We start from the raw sequence: 19,587 nt of genomic DNA on the forward strand, positions 1-19,587 counted from the left end.
GGTTATTTGAATTCATTTGCAATTGCTCAAATTTATTTTGGAAAGCAAACAAACCAACAACAATAAAACAAGCTAAAAAGAAAACACACAGACAAACACGCACATTAAATGTTTTTAGCTGATTATTTTTTGCTAAATAATTCACAGATAAAATAATCTTATTGTATATTTAAATACATTTGGTAATAGAAGTAATATAATAAAAATAAAATAAAGAATAAAACAATAAATATACAATTATCATTTAAAGGAGTATGGATAATAAGAGAAATATTTTAATATATTCAGTAATAATAACAGTAATCATATTTATATTTACAGTATTTTATTATGGTTAGTAGTATTGATAAAATTAGAAATACAAACATTGTAAATAAAACATTTTCAAAATAAAAAGTGCACATTAATATAAATACATAATACTATATCTGACAAAAGTCTTGTCGGCTATCCAAGTTTTAGGAACAACAAATAAAACCTTGACTTGACTAGTTGATCATTTGGTATAAGTGGCTTATATGAAAGACAAAAGCCTCTAGATTACACTTATTTTACTAAAATAAAATATGATTATGCCTGGATTTTTTTATTATTTAATTACGACAGTAAGGTCTGACTTTGCTTAGACAAAAGCTCAATAAGGTCATATCTGGTGACTGGACTGGCCAATCCTTGAGCACCTTGACCTTCTTTGCTTTCAGGAGCTTCAATGTGGAGGCTGAAGTATGAGATGGAGTGCTTTCCTGCTGAAGAGTTTGCTCTCTCCTGTGTTTTGTAATGTAATGGCAGCACAAATGATGTCTTGATACCTCAGGCTGTCGATGTTGACATCCACTCTGCAGATCTCTCGCACGCCCTCATACCGAATGTAACCCCAAATCATGATTTTTCCTTCACCAAACTGGACTGACTTCTGTGAGAATCTTCAGTCCATGCGGATTCCAATAGGTCTTCAGCAGTATTTGTGATGATTCATCGGAAAAAACGACCTTCTGCCACTTTTTATAAATGATTAACAAGAAGTCAAGTTATTATGTGTTGCTCTTACAACTAAGATCGACAACATGAGTTTTGTCAGGTAGTGTATATAAACAATAATGAAGATTATAATAATTATGCAAACTATTGAGTACAAAATATTATTATTATTTTAAAAACCATGTCTTTTAAGATTTATATTAATTTCAAATATAATAATAATGATGATATTAAAAAGCTATTTATTCAGTAAATATATTATATAAAAATACTATAGAATAAATTAAATATAAATAAGATAAACAGTAAACAAGTGATCAGATTATACTAAATAATGAAGACATTTTCAATTATAATTTTAATACAATTTATAATAACAAAGAGACACAACTGTCTGGCACCTGATTCGACATGCTGAGAGCACTGTTTGCTTTAGTGTCCTAATTGTCAGAACAACTGAGAAACAACACCTCTTACTTCTCTATCATTTAAACCAAAGCAATCAACTGCAGTCTGTTTGTGTACAAATTCACCAACTTCAACACGACCACTGTAGAATACAACACTGCCTGTTGTGAGCAATGTTCCTGTTATTATGCAGAATCTGCAGGTTTATTTGAAAGCAGATAAGAGATAAAAGGACAGTATTTTCCAAAGTCTGCTGTTGTTTCTTGGTGTTTCACTCACTCCCAGGTGTCTGTCACAACTGACAGATTCCTACGTTAGTCAAAAGCAAAAATAAAAAAATTAAAATAAATTTTAAAAAAAAACGTTCCAGCAAACTGCTGGATCGTGTGAACTAAGTGTTACAATTTGGCAATACTTCATAGACTTTTTGTGCAAACTGATACATTTCCAAGAAAGAAGGTCATTTTCAGTTCTCGCTTAGACAAGATCCAACCTAATAGCATGGCTCAGGTTCACCCAAAAACATCTAACAGCACGGCTCAGAATAATCCAAGCCTATCATTAAACAAGATTTCCCAAAGCCATGAGCGTGTGTAAAGACAAGAGCAATCAACGGCCCATGACGGGTGGCTGAAAAGTGATTTAACACCACAGGGCTGATCTACTAGTGTCAGAGCCGAGATTATGTGTCACTATCATTGCTAGTCCTGCTGCTGAGTGTTTGTAGAGGACATAATCAATTATGAGGTGTTAAAAAGCTCAGGATGATCCGGACTTTTCAAAAAATAAATAATTGACTGTGCATGGACACATATTTATGATGTCTTTCACACCGCACTTAACCCTGGGTTATCATCGTTATAAACACCACTTTTAATGCAGGGTAAAGACACATTTAGTGGTGTTAGCACCGGATTTTACCCCTGTGTTATAAAAGCCTGTTCTGGAGCAGGGTTAGAATTACACTTGTGGTGTTAAGCCCAGAATCCAGTCCTAAATTTGTTCAGTGTGAATCGGAGCAGTTGTTTTTGCTTGTTGCTAGACGCTTTCAACACAGACAGCCCATTGGAAATTATTAACATTATGTCACAAAACACACATGTAAACAGCAGCCGGTGACAGATAATTTAAAAGAAATATTCCTTTACTTTTCTCCTTGTTTTCTTTCTGTCGTTCTTTGATTTTATGCCTTTGGGCATTTTGTGAGGCTTAAAACAGCTAAAGACATAGTGGCATTTTTTTATAGCTGACAAGATGTGAAAAAAGTTGCCTGCCGTTCATCCAATCAGCCCAAGCAACGCACAAATGTAAATGAGAACCTGGGTTAACCTGGGGTTTAGATATGTACAGTGTGAAACATCTATAAATTAATAGGATTTTTCATTAACCCCAGGTATACAGGATGAGCAGGATGTGTTAAAGGGCCATAATTTTTCACAGCGGCAACACAAACACAGACGTAGGGGAGATTGACAGTGACTACGTTTACATGGATATCAGTAATCAAATTTTTGCCTTCATTTGAATAAGCCAATAATATGAAGGTGTTTACATGAGTTGCTTTTTGAATGTTCATTTCATGATCCCGTTTTACATGTTATAGCACATAACTCAATAAACGTCCTTGCGTCACCACGCTTTCCACATTTTCTCTGGAGATTCATGTCATTTCAGGTGTTTCATTCTTAATATGTCAACTTTAACTGCACTTTCACTTTCAATCAGGAACATTTTATGCATGCCTCCCGTGACAAACGAGATATTGGATGAGAGTATAAACTGGATAATTGTAGTTTTAATGGAATTAGATACCGCATGGCGTATGGGAGACAAAAAAACTCCTCATTTCTCAGTAGATGCAGAGAATAGTTTCAAACAGCCATGTTTATATAGACTTTCCTGTCACAAAATGCAGCGAAAATCATATGCGGTGAAAATCCTACAAGACGGTAATTGTTTGATGAAGTTTTTACATGTTTACAGTCGGAGAGCAGCAATTACAGCGGATCTTTTGGTCCATAATATTGAAATGATATTAAAATACTGTAAAGTTAGTAAATAAATTGTTTTGACTAAAGTATGCCTTTAAAAACTGAAGAGTACTGCTGACGATACAACTAACATGGCCATCTGAATAAACAAACAAAGAACACGGATCACACAATTACCCAAATTTGTAGAGACAAGACAATCAACTTTGGAACTGTGTCCTTTTTTTAAAAAAAGAAGACGAGAGGAAAATCCAGATTTCACCATTTCCAGATGCAAAATCCTTATAAACATATTTTTGTCGCATGTTAGCAAACCACTGCAATCCACAAATGTTGCTCCACACACACAGTGGTGCTTTTATTGCGGGGAAATGGAAACAAAACCTTCGTTGCGGCACATTTATAAACACAACTCGACAACCCATGTCTCTGAAAAATTCTTCTTATTCCACTTGTTTGAATTATGGTTGGCAACAAAACGTGGTGTCTCTCTGAACACTGTAACAGGTAAAAACAGTCTTCGAAGCTATATCCTGCATATTAATGAAGTTGCACCTCATACACAACTGAGCGAGCTGATTGGTTCGAACCAAGTCTTTCTAATAAATTAATGCTGAAAACTTAAAAGCGTCACGTTATACTGGCTGGTACAGACATCCATTCTCCACGCTTGAATTAACACAAAGAGACATGACGTAGCTTTAAAAATAAAAAACAACCAATTTTCCCTTTTGTTGTAAAATATTTGTGTCTTAATAGTGTTTTTAGCACCGTGGAACATATATATGACAGTCAACATCTCAAAAAATGTGTTTTGGAGTTTCGTGACACTTTAAACATGTTTACAGATAACCCAGGAATCCGTTTATCCAGAGCTTAGGATGACCCAGGGCCAACAATTTCAAGTGTGAAAAGCTTTCATGTGTGTACCCTATAAAATAATGAAGCTAAGAGATTGGATTGGCATGCTTTGGTGTAAATGGATATCATAGCTCATGTAATGCTGCGTGTTTGGGCAACTCTCAACAGTAGCTGAATAGAAGCTCTGCGTATAGAAGTAGCTCTCTAATTACATCTATGGGGTAGGAGCACAGTGTGCTCTGTTTGCATAAAGACAGAAAAACAACAGATTCAGCAAGAAACATCTAGAGAATGATGTTTAAAAGCTAATAAAACAACATGGGAAAAAAAATCTACCCCAAACAAAATACAAATTTTCTGGAAGGGACTTAACATCACAACAGTGGTGGAAAGAGTACTGAAAAATTTTACTTAAGTAAAAGTACCAATACTTGCCTAAAAATGTAGTGCAAATGGAGAAATAGTATTTGTTAAAATATTACTCAAAGTATGAGTAAAAAGTAACCATTTTAAAAGTTTTTAAGAGTAGTGAGTATTACACTGATGTGTTTACATGCCATTTGTGTATGTGTGTGAAAGAGTTGCTAAAGTTTGCCCTGCGCGCTTGCGGTTTTTAAGAAACTTATTTGGTGCGTCAACCTTGTCAATATTATTTAAAAAGGTAATGATTCGCACTCATCAAGTAATTGCTTCATACTGTTTTTATTTTTTCTTCTTACATTTTTCGGGTGATTTAAACTGAGGAAGGCACTGTGCCGAAACGTTTGTGTCTTTAAATCACCCGAAGAATGTAAGAAGGAAAAATAAAAACAGTACGAAGCAATTACTTGAGGAGTGCAAATCATTATCTTTTTGTATGTGTGTGAAAACGTAACATTCTGTAGTGGGTTAGTGATTGTTTAAGGCCATTTCAGACATCATGCTGTACATGATTAGACATTTGTCATCTTTTCATCAGTGACATGCAGTCTAAACAGTCTCTTGGTCATTGCTTGGACATCTTCTTGGACACTTTTAATGCTTCCAAATGGTTAGCTGCATTTATGAAGCATCCATGTCTTAAGGTTGTTCTGTATGGTGCGATTTAGTTTCTATGTGCGATTTGATTGAACGGAAATCACAGGACTGACTGTTCTACTTTAGCCAATCCCTAAAGATGAGGAAAAAAAGTGGTGACTGCAGGTTGAAGAAAAATAGTGGAGTAAAAGTACAGATACAGCAGTAAAATGTACTCAAAGGAAAGTAAAAGTACACATTTTTATAAACTACTTCGTAAATTACAATTCCTGAGAAAAACTACTCAATTACAGAAGTTCGAGTATTTGTAATTTGATACTTGACACCACTGCATCACAATGCTAAATCAGCCGTATTGATCTGGACCATATGGCCACGACACAACAATGATCTGTCAACAATGATCTGTCATCATGGGTCAATGTTGAGCCATTGTTGAGAGCCTGTCAGTGGGCTGTAGTAATTTAACATCATCTTATCTGAGAACTTCAATATAAATATTGAAATAAGAACACTAAAGAAACTTAATATTTCATATTCAAAATGATAAGCCAGCTCTGCTTTGTTCACAGAGGTGCATTCACAGTCCCAGTTATTGCTTCTCTATTTAAATGATGAATATAGTATGCTGATACCTGCTGATATAGACAATTATTTCCTTACATGCACCGAACACACATTCTAGTTTGCAGTCCACTGCAGTGTATGAGTTCAAGAGCAGCTTTTTAGCTCAGAAGCAGGTGATGTGAGGACATAACAGCTAGCTTTTGTCACCACAAGTTCTTTTAAGTCAGTTTGATTTGAAGTCAGCATGAAATAAAACTTGCCATCTTTTCTTTTGTGAGACATTTTCAGATGAAACAGTTTGCTTTGAAACAGTTGTACAAGGAAACCTATAAGATTCAACCTTGTTATGTAAACAAAAAAATTGATTGGATTGTTAAATAGCATCGCAAAAAACAGAAATTAAAATATAAAATAGATCACTAAAACTAAACTAGTCATATTGAAAACTAAACTTGACTAAAGGTATCGTTATTAAAATTACACTGTGAAAAGCAATAGCTGTTCTCACTAATAAAATTAAGTGCAGTTAACTTATTATGAATAAGTTTGTTCACCCTACAGTATCTAAACAAGTCATCCCAACTTTTTAGCACATTAAGTTGTTAAACTAAATAGATTCAAGTAATCCCGACTTACAATATCTTTTTACAACTTGAGTGTGAGTGGTCATGTATCAAAAGCATGTTAATGAGAGAGAATGGTAATAAGGGAACTGAGGAAACATGGTAGACTTAAAACTTGAGCATAGTCAGACATAAGCATAATAAATCTGAGAGCTTTTTCAATTCTTTAAAGTTCAAAATTTATAAATACTGTATATTAATATATTATAAGATATTAATAAGTTTAATAATATTTATATGACAATATAATAATGATATTATAAAATTTATATAATAAATTAATAATATAATATAAATATTGTTTATTATTATTATGACATGAAACCTTGGTTGAAAATTACTTGTTATAAAGTGTATTGTTTGTTTGTTTTTTGTGTTTGTGTTGCTTTGTGTTTGTCCTGTGTTTGCTTGGTTTCCTCCAGGTGCTCCGGTTTTCCCCACAAGTCCAAAGACATGTGCTATAGGTGAATTGCTAAGTTGTCCGTAGTGTATATGTGTATGTCCTGGTCCTCAAGGTTGAGGGTTGAGCGTTGGGCTAACAACCCACCACGAAAAGATTTGATGTTACAAAACACCAACATGGTGCGGCTATAAATATCAACTTCGATAAAAATGGCCCTGGGAGTGAGAAAGTAAAGTATTGCTTTTTGTCTTAAATGTTTTAGTTCAGCTTACTCGATAATTTTAAGGCAATCGGTTTACTAATATTTTCCTAGTAATCTCAACACTAATAAGAATTTAACACAACTAATTATTTCAAGTCAACGGTACTGAAGTTTACTATTACTATTAAGAAGTTGTAAATACAAACTGTTTTAAGTTAAGCTCACTTAAAATCAACACACCGCTATATTTAGAAATTGAGACAATTGGTTAGTTTTTGTAAGTAAGGTCAGCTTTTTACAGTGTATTTAAATACTATTTAATACTAAATCCAAAATGCAATAAACATCAGTTTGTAGAACTGCAGCTACTCTTGGGTCAAAAGTGAAAACAGTGACCTGACAAAGGAAACAAGAAAGGAAAGAAACATGAAGACCACCACCGGAGAACAAACAGTGCTTGTGTGTGTTTAATGGGTGATTTCCTCAAACTGTGACTCGCTCAGGCCAGCAGGGGATCGAGCGCAGCCTGGGGCGAACGCCACTCTCTGCTAAACTACTGTCACAATGCCCTACAACTGTGTGTGTGTGTGTGTGTGTGTGTGTGTGTGTGTGTGTGTGTGTGTGTGTTGGTGTGTGTAAATGCCAGGGAGGGATGGAAGCGGAGACTTGGTGTCTGTGTGTTTGTAAGAGACTGAGATAAGAATGAGTGCATGCATCTGAAAGAGAGAGAAAGAGGGCATGAGTGACTGAAAGAAAAAGGGCATGAGAGATTTTGAATCTATGAAAAGGAGAGTAAAGCGTAAAAGAATGTAAGAAAGTAGAAAGAGAGAGATGTTGGGGGACAAATGGAACAAAATAATATCTGGATGACTCTGTGATGTCAATCAGTTATGGATTGACATAAATCAATATTTGTAAATTATGTTTTATTTAAAATGTATGCATATTTATGTAGATATATTTAAAGCACAGCATGCAAAATATTTGTATTAAAAGTATTCAAAAACCACTAGAACAGTGTTATTAATATATATGATTTACATAAAGAATTAACTTAATTTGCTGACTTGGATACTTTTCATTATCTCAAAAGTTTTGATGACTTTTTAAATAGAAAGGAATGAGCTATTTGAAGTGGTGTGAAGAACCATGTGTCATATATGTTATATATTATATAATATACAAATGGATTTATATAAATCATAGAAACACAGAGATGCTTTAATATGTTGTGGGTTTGCATTCGACTGCACAGAGAAGCATCATAACAAAACACAAAAATGAATTTAGTATAACAAAGCAGTGCTGCTTCATTCCCACATGACCATGACTAGAAAAATGGCAGGCAGTGGACATAATAAAAGCTCTGCTGCTTCTGTGCTGCACTGCACTCGTCTCTCTTCATCAACTGCTTCAGAAATTACTCTGTTTTATACTACTATGATAATAAGTTTTGAATACTTTTGATCACCTGATCAAATGATTTCTGCACAAGTTTCGTAGACAACAACTCCCATGATTCCAAATTCAGTCATGACATAACAGGCACACAAACTATGTGCCTTGTAGTGGCAAAAATTACATACTGTGTCTTTGCAAAAAAAACAAACAAAAAAAAAACACTGCATTTCCAAGTTATACAATTCATTTTGAATATTGTGAAATATTAAAGAGCCCCTATTATGGATTTTTGAAAATGACCTTCCATGCAGTGTGTAACAGCACAAATGAATGAAAACATCCAGCAGAGGTTTAAATCTGAAAGTGCACCGTGTTTAAAACTATTGATTCCTTAACGAAACAGTTGGCTCATAGTCGAATAAATGAATCTTGTTGGGTTAGGACTTGAAAGCATCGACGTCTATACAGCATATCACCATATATGGAGTGCCGGATCCGGTAAAACGTGAAAGCACCTTTCCCTTCATACACTAGTGGAGAGAGGGGATCACAGGACTGATCATGACACAAAGATCACAAACACCACAGTATAGGCATGTGCTGTTTGTTTCTGTAATTTTTCTGATGATTGATTCAAAAACCTAGTCTGCAATGCGGGATTTGTTGGCCATTTGCTATTAAAGGAAGGATCAGCAGAGACCATTTTCTGTACTTTGCAAAATATGTATTTAATTGTGTGTTTAACTTGTAATCGCTCTGCACAGGGCCGGATTAACCAATGGGCATTATGGGCACAGGTCCAGGGGCCTGTGCACACGTGGGGCTCCTGCAAGGGGGGAAAATGCCAATTTTGGAGTGTCTATTTAGGCTAAGTCCAAATAGCGCACCTTGTTGGAATAACCTAGTTGAGTGATTCCTGCCCATTACCGTTTGATTGACAGAGACAACAAAAGTAGTTGAGTGACGTTTTGTTTTGACACGATTGATCATAAACCCGGTTCAAATCCAGCATCTGATAAAGACGTTCTTTAAAGTAGGCTTTAAATGCTTTAAAAATTATTTAAATCTTTGTAGACTAGCATTATATGTACTATATCACTTATTTAAAAAATGCTGGCAATACATTACAGATTCATTTTATTTAAAAAAAATATTAGAATAATCTTATTTTTTAATTCAACTATAGAGGCCAGGTAAGGGGCCTACAAGACATTGTGCCCAGGGGCCTCTGAATTCTTAATACGGGCCCGCTCCGCACGGCTTGCAATCACATATCTGTTATTGATCAGTGCTTATATTGTATCTGTCAGGTTAAATCTTTATGGGCTGTTCACATATTGCGTCCAAACCTTTACTAATTGAAATGCGTTCCTGAGCTTGTGATCCCCTGTCATTTGTCTTTGTTATGGCCACCATCAACTTTTCCTACACACACGGCGGTCAATTTTCAAAATAGTTAAACTTTTGCCACTGTGTGGATTCATACTGAACTTGTGTCATTGTTATTTCTCTCGTATTTCTCAATATATATTTAGATTATTTTTCCTTAAATCAAAAAATCCCACAATCCCTCATATTTGAGAATGCAGCCCCATGATAAGGCTATGACCTATATACTGTATGCTCTTCATTTCTCTTCCTCTGACCAACGTTCAACACCAGCCAACTATTCCAGCTTGTGACACTCCCTCTCCACTCTCTCCTATTTCTGTTTGTTTTCTAATGGCCTGTAGGCATCAGTCTTAGCCGGTCTGCAGTGGAAGCGAGCTGGGACTTGCCGCAGCCACAGGGGAAAAATGAAACCTTAACTCAGCTCTTTTAACATCAGCACAGATGTCAAAGCTTCTTTCACAGCCCCACACAACACAGTCAAGTTCTGTTCTATAGGGTGAAGCCTTCACAGACCTGTCTATTTTGTTTTATTCACATTTTGCTCCCTGAAGTACAAAAAAATGTAAATAAATAAATGTATTAATGGTGTGGGCACAGGATGGAGGGTCCCTTGTATATTTTGAATGTGATGATAGTTGAAGCACAAATGACACTTTCAAATAGTGCTGTTTAATGATCAATCATAAATAATCAAAGTTTGTATTAAACAATATATGCGTGTGTACTGTATCATCTATACATAAATGCTCACTGTACATGCATGTATATACTTTGTTATATAAATATTTTATATATAATTATAAATGCACATTTTATATACATGTATATTAGGGCTGTGCAATTAATCGAAAATCCGATTTTGATTATGGCTTCTAACGATAATGAAAAACCATTAATCGAGATAAACGATTATTGCATCATATACCAAAAGCGCGAAAGACCGCGTGTTTATGTGTGTGTGCAACACGCGCACACGCGGTCAGCATTCGGTCTCATTCACACACTGAGACGAGCAGAGGAGTGCAGACATCTAAAGTAATCTTAACATGAGCGCTTTAATGGTCAAATAGGTGTCAAAACGCAGTAATTAGTGATTATTCATATTAACCCTCAACTTTGGATTTCTCAAAACTTTCCCTAAATTTTCAATTCCGATCCTCACAAGCCCCCACCCTGCCCATTTTGCATGCCTTCCTTACTTAACACACCTGATTCAGATCATTAGCATTAAAAAAGAAATCCATGAACTGATCCTTGTGTGTCAAATAAGAGTGATATGCAAAATAAGTAGGCTAAAGGGGCGAGGACCGGAATTGAGAACCACTGCTCTAAATACTTCAATGAAAATCTCATATATACAATAGCAATGTCTTGCGCCGTAATGAAGAACATACTGTATGAAGATGATTAGGCAGTGCTACAATCCAAGCTAAGCTTGTCATACATGGTTTCACACATCTGTTGCTAAAATAAAATGAAGAAAGTCATTTAGAGACAGCAGTTAAAGCATCTTTTCTTTCTCAAAATATACAAGCTGCTGCTATCCTGTCAATCAGCATTTCGTCTTATTGTTATCCGCTGTGCAAAAAAAAAATCAACAATCATCGCTTAAGCATGATTTGCCAAATACAAAATGGAGCTAAACTCAGTTGTCACTTCACCATTTAGTGTCCTTGTCTGTACACACAAAGCTCAGTATTTTACTAATGAATGTCAACTGAATTCAACAAACTAATTAACACCACAAAAATGTAGAAAGAGACACCTAATTAAACGTTATGCTACATTTACTGAACTGAACTAATTATTAATGATGCATTTAATTTCAAATAAGACAAACATCTCTCTTTTTATGTGTGGGGCACTGTGCAAGAAATCACAGTAAATTTGTTGAAGCCTTGACTCATTCATGTTGCCAGATCGCGCAAGAAAAAAAGTGAATAAGATCAAGCCCATATTAAGACTGTAACAACTCCATAAACTTGATCGCTTTATGAGCCATTTAAGTCCATCCAACAATCCCAAAGATGCTTGTAATAACACTGCAGGAGAGCACACTGTAAAGCATGGTTTCATCACACTATATGATGCCTTTATTGATGACATTTTAGTTAAAACTGCAGAATATAACAGGCCTTTAGAAATAATAATAAATGTACCAAACAAGCTATTGTTTCCTGTTATTAAAATCAGGTGCAAATACGTTTATAATGTACTGTTAACCCTGACAAATAAAATAAATGTAGTTTTTTTTTTTTTTTACTTTTAGGATTTTAAATATAAATTTTTTTTTATGAGTATCATATTTTATGCATTGGGTTTTATGGATTATAACTTATGATATAGGAGAATATGGAGCTTATTTCAGATCAAATATAACAGGTACATTTTATTCCGAATAATGAATACAAAAAAATCTGCTAATATTGACACTACCGGTCAAAAGTCTGGAGTCAGTTTTTTTGTTTCATGTTTTTCTTAAAGAAAATCAAGGCGGCATTTATTAAATGTAAAAAAAAGTTAAATAGATAAATATTTATTAAATGTTCATTTATTACTTATTGTATGTGGTTTCAAATAAAATTATTATTCCAGTAATTATTGCTTTTATTACTATTACCAACAATAATAACAATATTAATACTACTACTAATTATAATAAAAATAATAATTAATATTAGAGTGATTTCTGAGGGACCTTGTGACTCTAAAGACTGGAGTAATGAAGCTAAAAAATATCTTAAAAATCACTGGAATAAATGATTAAATTAAATTATAAACTACTTTTGAACAGTTATTTTATAAAGCAACAATATATATATATTTTTTTAATTTGCACTATATTTTAGATGAAATAAATGCTGCCTTGGTGAGCAGGAGAAGCTTGTTTTAAAACATTTTAAAATCCTACTGACCCCAAACCTTTGACCGGTAGTGTATATCCCTATTCCCTGAAAAATGTAGATGAAGTTCTGATGGCTGTATGCTAACATGCAATGAATATGAATATCAGCTGTCAATATAACATTAATATGTCTTATTAAGAATCTCTAAAGTTTTAATTGTTGCAAAGTTTTTATACAATACAATACAATTATGATAGCGAGATCTACAAATAAATCTTAAAAACCTGCTGTATCAACAAAAATAAGTACATTTTAACCTTTTTTCAGAAAAAAATGTATAGATAATTATTCATTCATTCATTCATTTTATTTTTGGCTTAACCCCTTTATTAATTAGGGGTCGCCATAGCAGAATGAACCGCTAACTTATTTAGCAAATGTTTTACGCAGCAGATGCCCTTCCAGCCACAACCCAACACTGGGAAACACCTATACTCTCTTATATTCACACACATACAATACGGCCAATTTAGCTCATTCAATTCACCTATACCGCATGTCTTTGGACAGTGGGGGAAACTAGAGCTTTATAGATAATCAAAAAATAAACCTAAATAACTCCACTAAAGCAAGTGTTCATACTGAAATATTACAAACAATAAGAGCTATTACATTTACTCAATGAACATGAATACATATAAAAAAATTTAAAAAAAATCTGCAAACTACAAATTATGAATTACCCAAAGAATTATATTGTCTATTTTACCGGACACAAAACCAAAAACCATCAATCAAGTGATTGTATTGATCATATTGAAAAGTAGAAACCTTGCAAATTTGTGTGTCAAACGAGATAAAAGTATATAAAGGAGCTAGAGAGTAAATTCAATACTTTTTAAGACCTTTTTACATACATTTTAAGACCTTAAAAGCACTTAAGGTTTCAACCTGAAACACTGGCGAGATTTTAACTTAAAGTATATTAACTAAATATGAATGTAAGAAACTAATCCAAAAATAAAACATTATTTATATACTGAATATAAATCTCTTAAACTTAGCAGGTTGACAACTATAGAACTGCCGAAATAATCGGGGTTTATACACATTTTTACTACAGAAATTCCAGGACTTTTCCAGGACTTTTTTTTTTTTTTTTACCAGGTCAATTTTCAAGACTTAATGTTTTATGTAACATCTACATATACAGTGATATGTGGTAAATCATAAAAAATGTTAACATTTATTAAAGCATATCATAAATCTTGCGATAGTTTATTTTTATATCTATAAAATAGACAATGCTTACACAGCACTAATAATGTGAGAGCATGTTTTTGGAAGAAAAAAAAAGTAAAAACAACTAACCTCCATTCCAATATACAGTTATTTGTGAAACTAATTTTAGATAATCGTGTTAGAAACGCAGCACGTGTTTCATATTTCACTGCATTCAAAACTTCAAGTTTGGTGAACTCTTACCAGCGAAATCACCTCAGGTGATTGCGTGAGACTAATAAAAGATCCTTTAAAATAAGAAATTTAAAATATGAAGCAATCGCTCACTTTTATTAATGGCTAATCATATTGTTTAACCCTGCCCTTTTTCGCCTAGGACAAAATTTTGCAAGCACAAGCTCTAGTGTGACAACAGCTTAAGTACCTTTGGACAAAAATGTCTGCTAAATGACTACATGTAAATGTAATTTCCATGACTTTTATAAAACCTTGTGAGTTTTTCGAAAACTTCTCCAAGCCTGGAGAATGCCATGTCAAAATGTAATGATTTTTCCAACCTTTCCATGACCCTAAATAATGATGTTGCCTTGGTTACTGCAGTAAACATATTAGCATGATGTCAAATCTAGTAGGATTTCATAAACTACACAGCATCCTGTGTTCGCAAATTAAATTCAGACAAACTTTAGCATACAACCATACATTGCATAATCAAAAATGATATGAAATGTAATACCTTGCAAAATAGCATTTAAGACTTCATTAAGGGCCTTTAAAATTCTCTACATTCATTTATAATCTTTTTAAGACCCCACAGACACCCTGAAGATACATCATAATTTATAGACCATTCAGTGGGGTGATACCATAGGCCAGTGAACCTGCTTGTTATCAAACTATTTCATAACTGTAACAATAGGTGATTAAATCTTAAAACTTAATGTTTAAACAGGCATCATAACATTATTTATCAATATGTGCCTCCTTTTTGAAAGCTACAGAAATTTAAAATGTACAACAGAAAATACCCAGGGACCATTGTTATTGTTTACATCCCTCAAAATGGTCTATAGAGTAATGAAAAGAACAGCCATCAAAATGTAAGTGATGGCCAGCAGGTTGAGACAGAAGTCTCTCCACTTTTCTTAAAGGTCACAAGTGTGTGGACAAGTGGCAACACGCAAAACGCATAAACAAATCATTAGCAACAACTGATCAACATGCTTTTCCTTGTAATGAAACACCAAAACAGCAGACTGAATATCTTTGAAACACACGCACACGCACACGCACGTACAGACATGTGCAATGCTGCCCATGCATTCATCAATCCGACTTGCATCCTAATGATCCTCTGAAAGCATCTGGTTACGACTGACAAAAGCTCAAACACTCACAACAATGATTCTCCTTGGGAAAGTAACAGACTGAAGTATTTCATCTAATAAAAGGTCCACTAACAGCCTTGCCAAGCATTTAGCAATCAGCGTCAGTCTTCATCGCCGCACATCTGCTCATCAGATAACATACAAAACATCACCATTTAGAAGCTCTTTTAGAAAAGACAAGAAACGGATGAGTCAGAGGAGACACTTCTCGAGTCTGCTTCTCAAGGACAGGGAGATCGTTACACAGCCGAGCTATTATGCGACTCAGTACATCCCTAGTCATAACATTCAGAAAGTTGAAGAGTTTACTAGTAGTAGCATCACCAAACTTAACACACTAGCTGAACTATTACTTGGCCAAGTGTTTGTTGTAAACTACATTATTTAGAATTAAGGGTGTTGTAATTTATAGACATTATCAATAGTTTCTGCTCCTTGGTGTTAGTATGGTCACTCTGATCACAAGCACTGTGCAGTGCTGTTTACTAGGGTTGTCGCGATACCATTAATTCATCTTATGATACTATACCAGCTTAAGTATCACGATACCAAGTAGTATTGAAATACTGTAATTCATAACTCAAATTATTAAGAAAATGATCGGAAATACTATATTTTACATGTTATATTAGGTCTACTTGAATTTAATTCATAATTCCCTTATTACTGGAAAATGTATTATTTGCACATCACTTCACCTAAAATCTATTGTTTTTTTGTTTATTTTGTAGATAACTGACCAACAAAAAATACATTAAAATAAAGATACAAATTATACCAAATGAAATTTGTTACAAAAAGATGTATGAAATGGTCAAGAAAAGTTTTAATGTTTCCTGTTGCTATTCTGGGTTTTTCATCTATTGTTTTAATATTTTAATTTCAAAATTTCACTTTGTGATTTCTTTTTAAGAGATTATCAGTTGTTTTAACTACTAAATCACACACATTGACAGGTCAGAAATGAATCGATTCAAAATGTGCGTTTGAAACGTCAGAAAACATCAGAAAATGTGCATCCTTAAAGGGCTCCATAGACTATTTAAATAAAATGGTATATTGTTGGACAAATGTGTAAACATTTTAGTGACTTTTTTACATGCAACATTTTCTATTAGACCGTTAATGACGATACTACCGTTTACAAACTACAGTCAGTGGCACTGCCAATATTTTGGTGCCATGGTATCTCGATGCTACCATAGTACCAGTAAACCATGCAACCCAATTGTTTACCCCTTGGATCCCCATGAGCAACTGTTTAATACAAAGCACAGACATATGCAACTTAATCTGTCAGAGGTACGGCCAAGCATGACCCTATAGAGATAAAACTGCTGAATACAGACATTAGTTTATGCACAGAAAAGTATTCTCATACACTGTAAATAAAAAAAAAAGAAAAAGTCAAGACGGCAAGTATTTTTATGTTGCGTATTTTAATATTTTATTTTCATTTTCAACTAATGTTTTTAAGTTATACAAAGTTTAGCTTAACATTTTGACTTATGTAAGTTGAGATGACTAGAAAAGTTATTTTGATTCAACTAAAAAATTTAAGACAGCAACAACACATTAAAGCGGGTCGCACACCAGATGCAGCGTGCATATGACATTTGGAAATAACGCACATCCGCATGTTATTTGAAATTTAACTATTCAGATGGCACAGCAGACATATGAACAGTGTCCTGAGTTGAAGCTGGGCACTGCGGACAGCCACTGACTTGTGGCTCTGGTGTGCGTATCCTGATAGAAATCTATGTTTAGAATTCTAAAATGCGTGGCACTGCGTGGTGCAGCGCCGAGAGGCACATCCAGTGTGTGACCCCGTTTACAGTGAAGCTTAATAATATTCATATTAAAGCACTGAAGGCATACGGTCTGTTTTGAGGATGTTATTTGGAAGCTTTCTGAAATTTTCAAAGACGAATAAAGATTTAGAGCAGTGGTTGGGAACCTATGGCCTGCGAGCCACATGTGAATCTTTAACCAATAATACATGGCTCTCTATTTGTCTCCCTTCAATAATATTCTACAGTTTAAAAAATTATTACCGCCTTTAGAAATCAGTTTCCAATTGAAAATACAAATACAATTCCCTCTTTATTGTAATTTTTTAACAGCAACATAAATAAAAACCTCAGTTTACAATGAAACATGACGTTTGGAAGTTTTGTAAACTTGAATCGCAACACTAATAAAAGGCAAAACAACTTTTGTTTCTATTGTAACCTTGTGTATGAAAATTCGAACAACATTAATGAGTGGTCATGGCGAAAAGATTTAACATTTGCTTTTATTGAAGCTCTGGTGCTCTGCTCTGTCTGATTTGCACAAAATGAATTTCCTCTTGTAATGAATCAAATATTAAGAGACATTTTGAAACCCACCATGCAGCTTTTGTGGCAAAGTAACAGCTGAGCGAAAGCATGTGAGAAGCTCCAACATAAACTGCAAACTGGACAAAACAGTTGCAGTTTAGAAAGGGGTATCTAAGAGACTGAATGCTGCAAATTTTGCTTGCCTCATTGGAGATCACAAGGCAAAGTATGGCGAATATGTACTCACGTTTGCCAAGTATGGCATCTGAACTGGTTCCAGATTTTCCAAACAAGCATAAAATATTTACAAAAATAAAAGACTTGCTGTTAAGTGAGCAGGAGAGAATGCAGGTCAGTGACATAACATCAGCATTTATTTTGAGTTGGTTTGGGGCCAAAATTTGAGGTATGAATAATTTGAAGTTATGTTTTTTTTTTATAATAGTAAAATGTTAGACAGACAGACAGACAGACAGACAGACAGACAGACAGACAGACAGACAGACAGACAGACAGACAGACAGACAGACAGACAGACAGACAGACAGACAGACAGACAGATAGATAGATAGATAGATAGATAGATAGATAGATAGATAGATAGATAGATAGATAGATAGACCGAAATTGAATTGTAAACATGACTGAGCAAAGCAGCGATTATTTTATGAACATCTTGTCAGGGAATCATGGTTGTGTGATCAACAGTAAATCTCCTTCAAAGGCCAGAGGGTGCTCTCGTTGAGAAACCCAAACACCCACAAAGAAGATACCCAGGAAATCCACATAGCGTATCATTATAAATAAAAGATTCAACTGCTTTCACTGATTCAATGTGACTAATAATCACATTAATAATCACATGACTATTGAGTCTTCTCTTAGAATTATTTATTTCCTTTATTTCAAACACCTGACTGAAGTTATGAGGTACGTTTGGAGAAAAAACGTTATTATATGGGGGATTTCCAAATGCAGCATTTATCGAAAAGCAAGAGCTGTTATTATCACAGAATGATTATTTCTGTCATTCTCATCTGATTGATTAAATTGATTTTGAACACAATTTATTGTCAGTGAACTACGACTTTACTACGTCTCAAGTAACAATGAACTACAACTATTTACTACAGTGTGTAAATGCTGCTTCACGTGAAAGCACGTGCTAAAGGTTTACTTCTGCTAAAGTCTGGCTGCACTAACAAAATGCAAAAGAAAACCACCTTTGATTAATCCCCCAGATCTAAACCATACCATACTTAATACTCCAAAAGCTTTCTCAAAATAATTTGAGAGGACAGAGAGATGCTTGGATTTACCTGATGGTGTGTTGGCCGAGGTCCAGTCACAAACTGATGGAGATGACAGGAGTGTTTAAGGTCATCGTGAACAAGAAAAAAACAAAACAAATGGACAGTTAGGAGAATAGATATTTTGAATGACTTTGCATTTTACAATACAAATAAACAAAATTTGAATGCAATGGTTGGTCAAGCATGTGGATTTATACTTTTATGACATTTTTGAATGGTGATTTATGAATTACAATGGCTGCTTAATAAAAAAAATCAGCTTTGTGTTCACCGGAATTTCACAGTTTAAAAATACATTAAAATTAAAAAGTTGTAATAATATTTCCCAACGTTACTACGTCTGATCAAATAAACACTTATCAAAAAACCTTTATATTGTGTCACTATTTTTCCAGAAGGTCGCAGGTTCAAGTGATGGCTGGACCAGAGACCTTTCTGTGTGGAGTTTACATGTCTGTGTGGGTTTTTGTCTGAGTTTCCTCCACAGTCCAAAGCATGTGGTATAGATAAATTACATGAATTAAATAATGAATGTGTGTGAATGAGAGAGTGTATGAGTGTTTCCCAGGACTGGGTTTTAACGAATTAGTGCACTATCACAGCTGGGTTTCAGAAGTAAAACAATTGCCCG

The 19,587-nt window shown here is 34.3% G+C and overlaps 1 protein-coding gene across 8 annotated transcripts in view; it reads right to left on the reverse strand.

The window, feature by feature from the left end:
* Nucleotides 1-19,587, reverse strand: part of eif4g3a (eukaryotic translation initiation factor 4 gamma, 3a) — an 89,480-nt gene that overhangs the window by 49,936 nt on the left and 19,957 nt on the right. For all 8 annotated transcript variants that reach the window (XM_087273804.1, XM_087273803.1, XM_087273802.1 and 5 more), the window contains exon 5: nt 18,963-18,995. In XM_087273804.1, coding sequence (XP_087129930.1) covers nt 18,963-18,995 — 33 coding nt within the window. The remainder of the gene's footprint in view (nt 1-18,962; nt 18,996-19,587) is intronic.

This window comes from Danio rerio, chromosome 11 (assembly GCF_052040795.2).
Source record: "Danio rerio strain M-AB ecotype USA chromosome 11, GRCz13ab, whole genome shotgun sequence".
In the NCBI taxonomy this organism is placed as follows: Eukaryota; Metazoa; Chordata; class Actinopteri; order Cypriniformes; family Danionidae; genus Danio; species Danio rerio.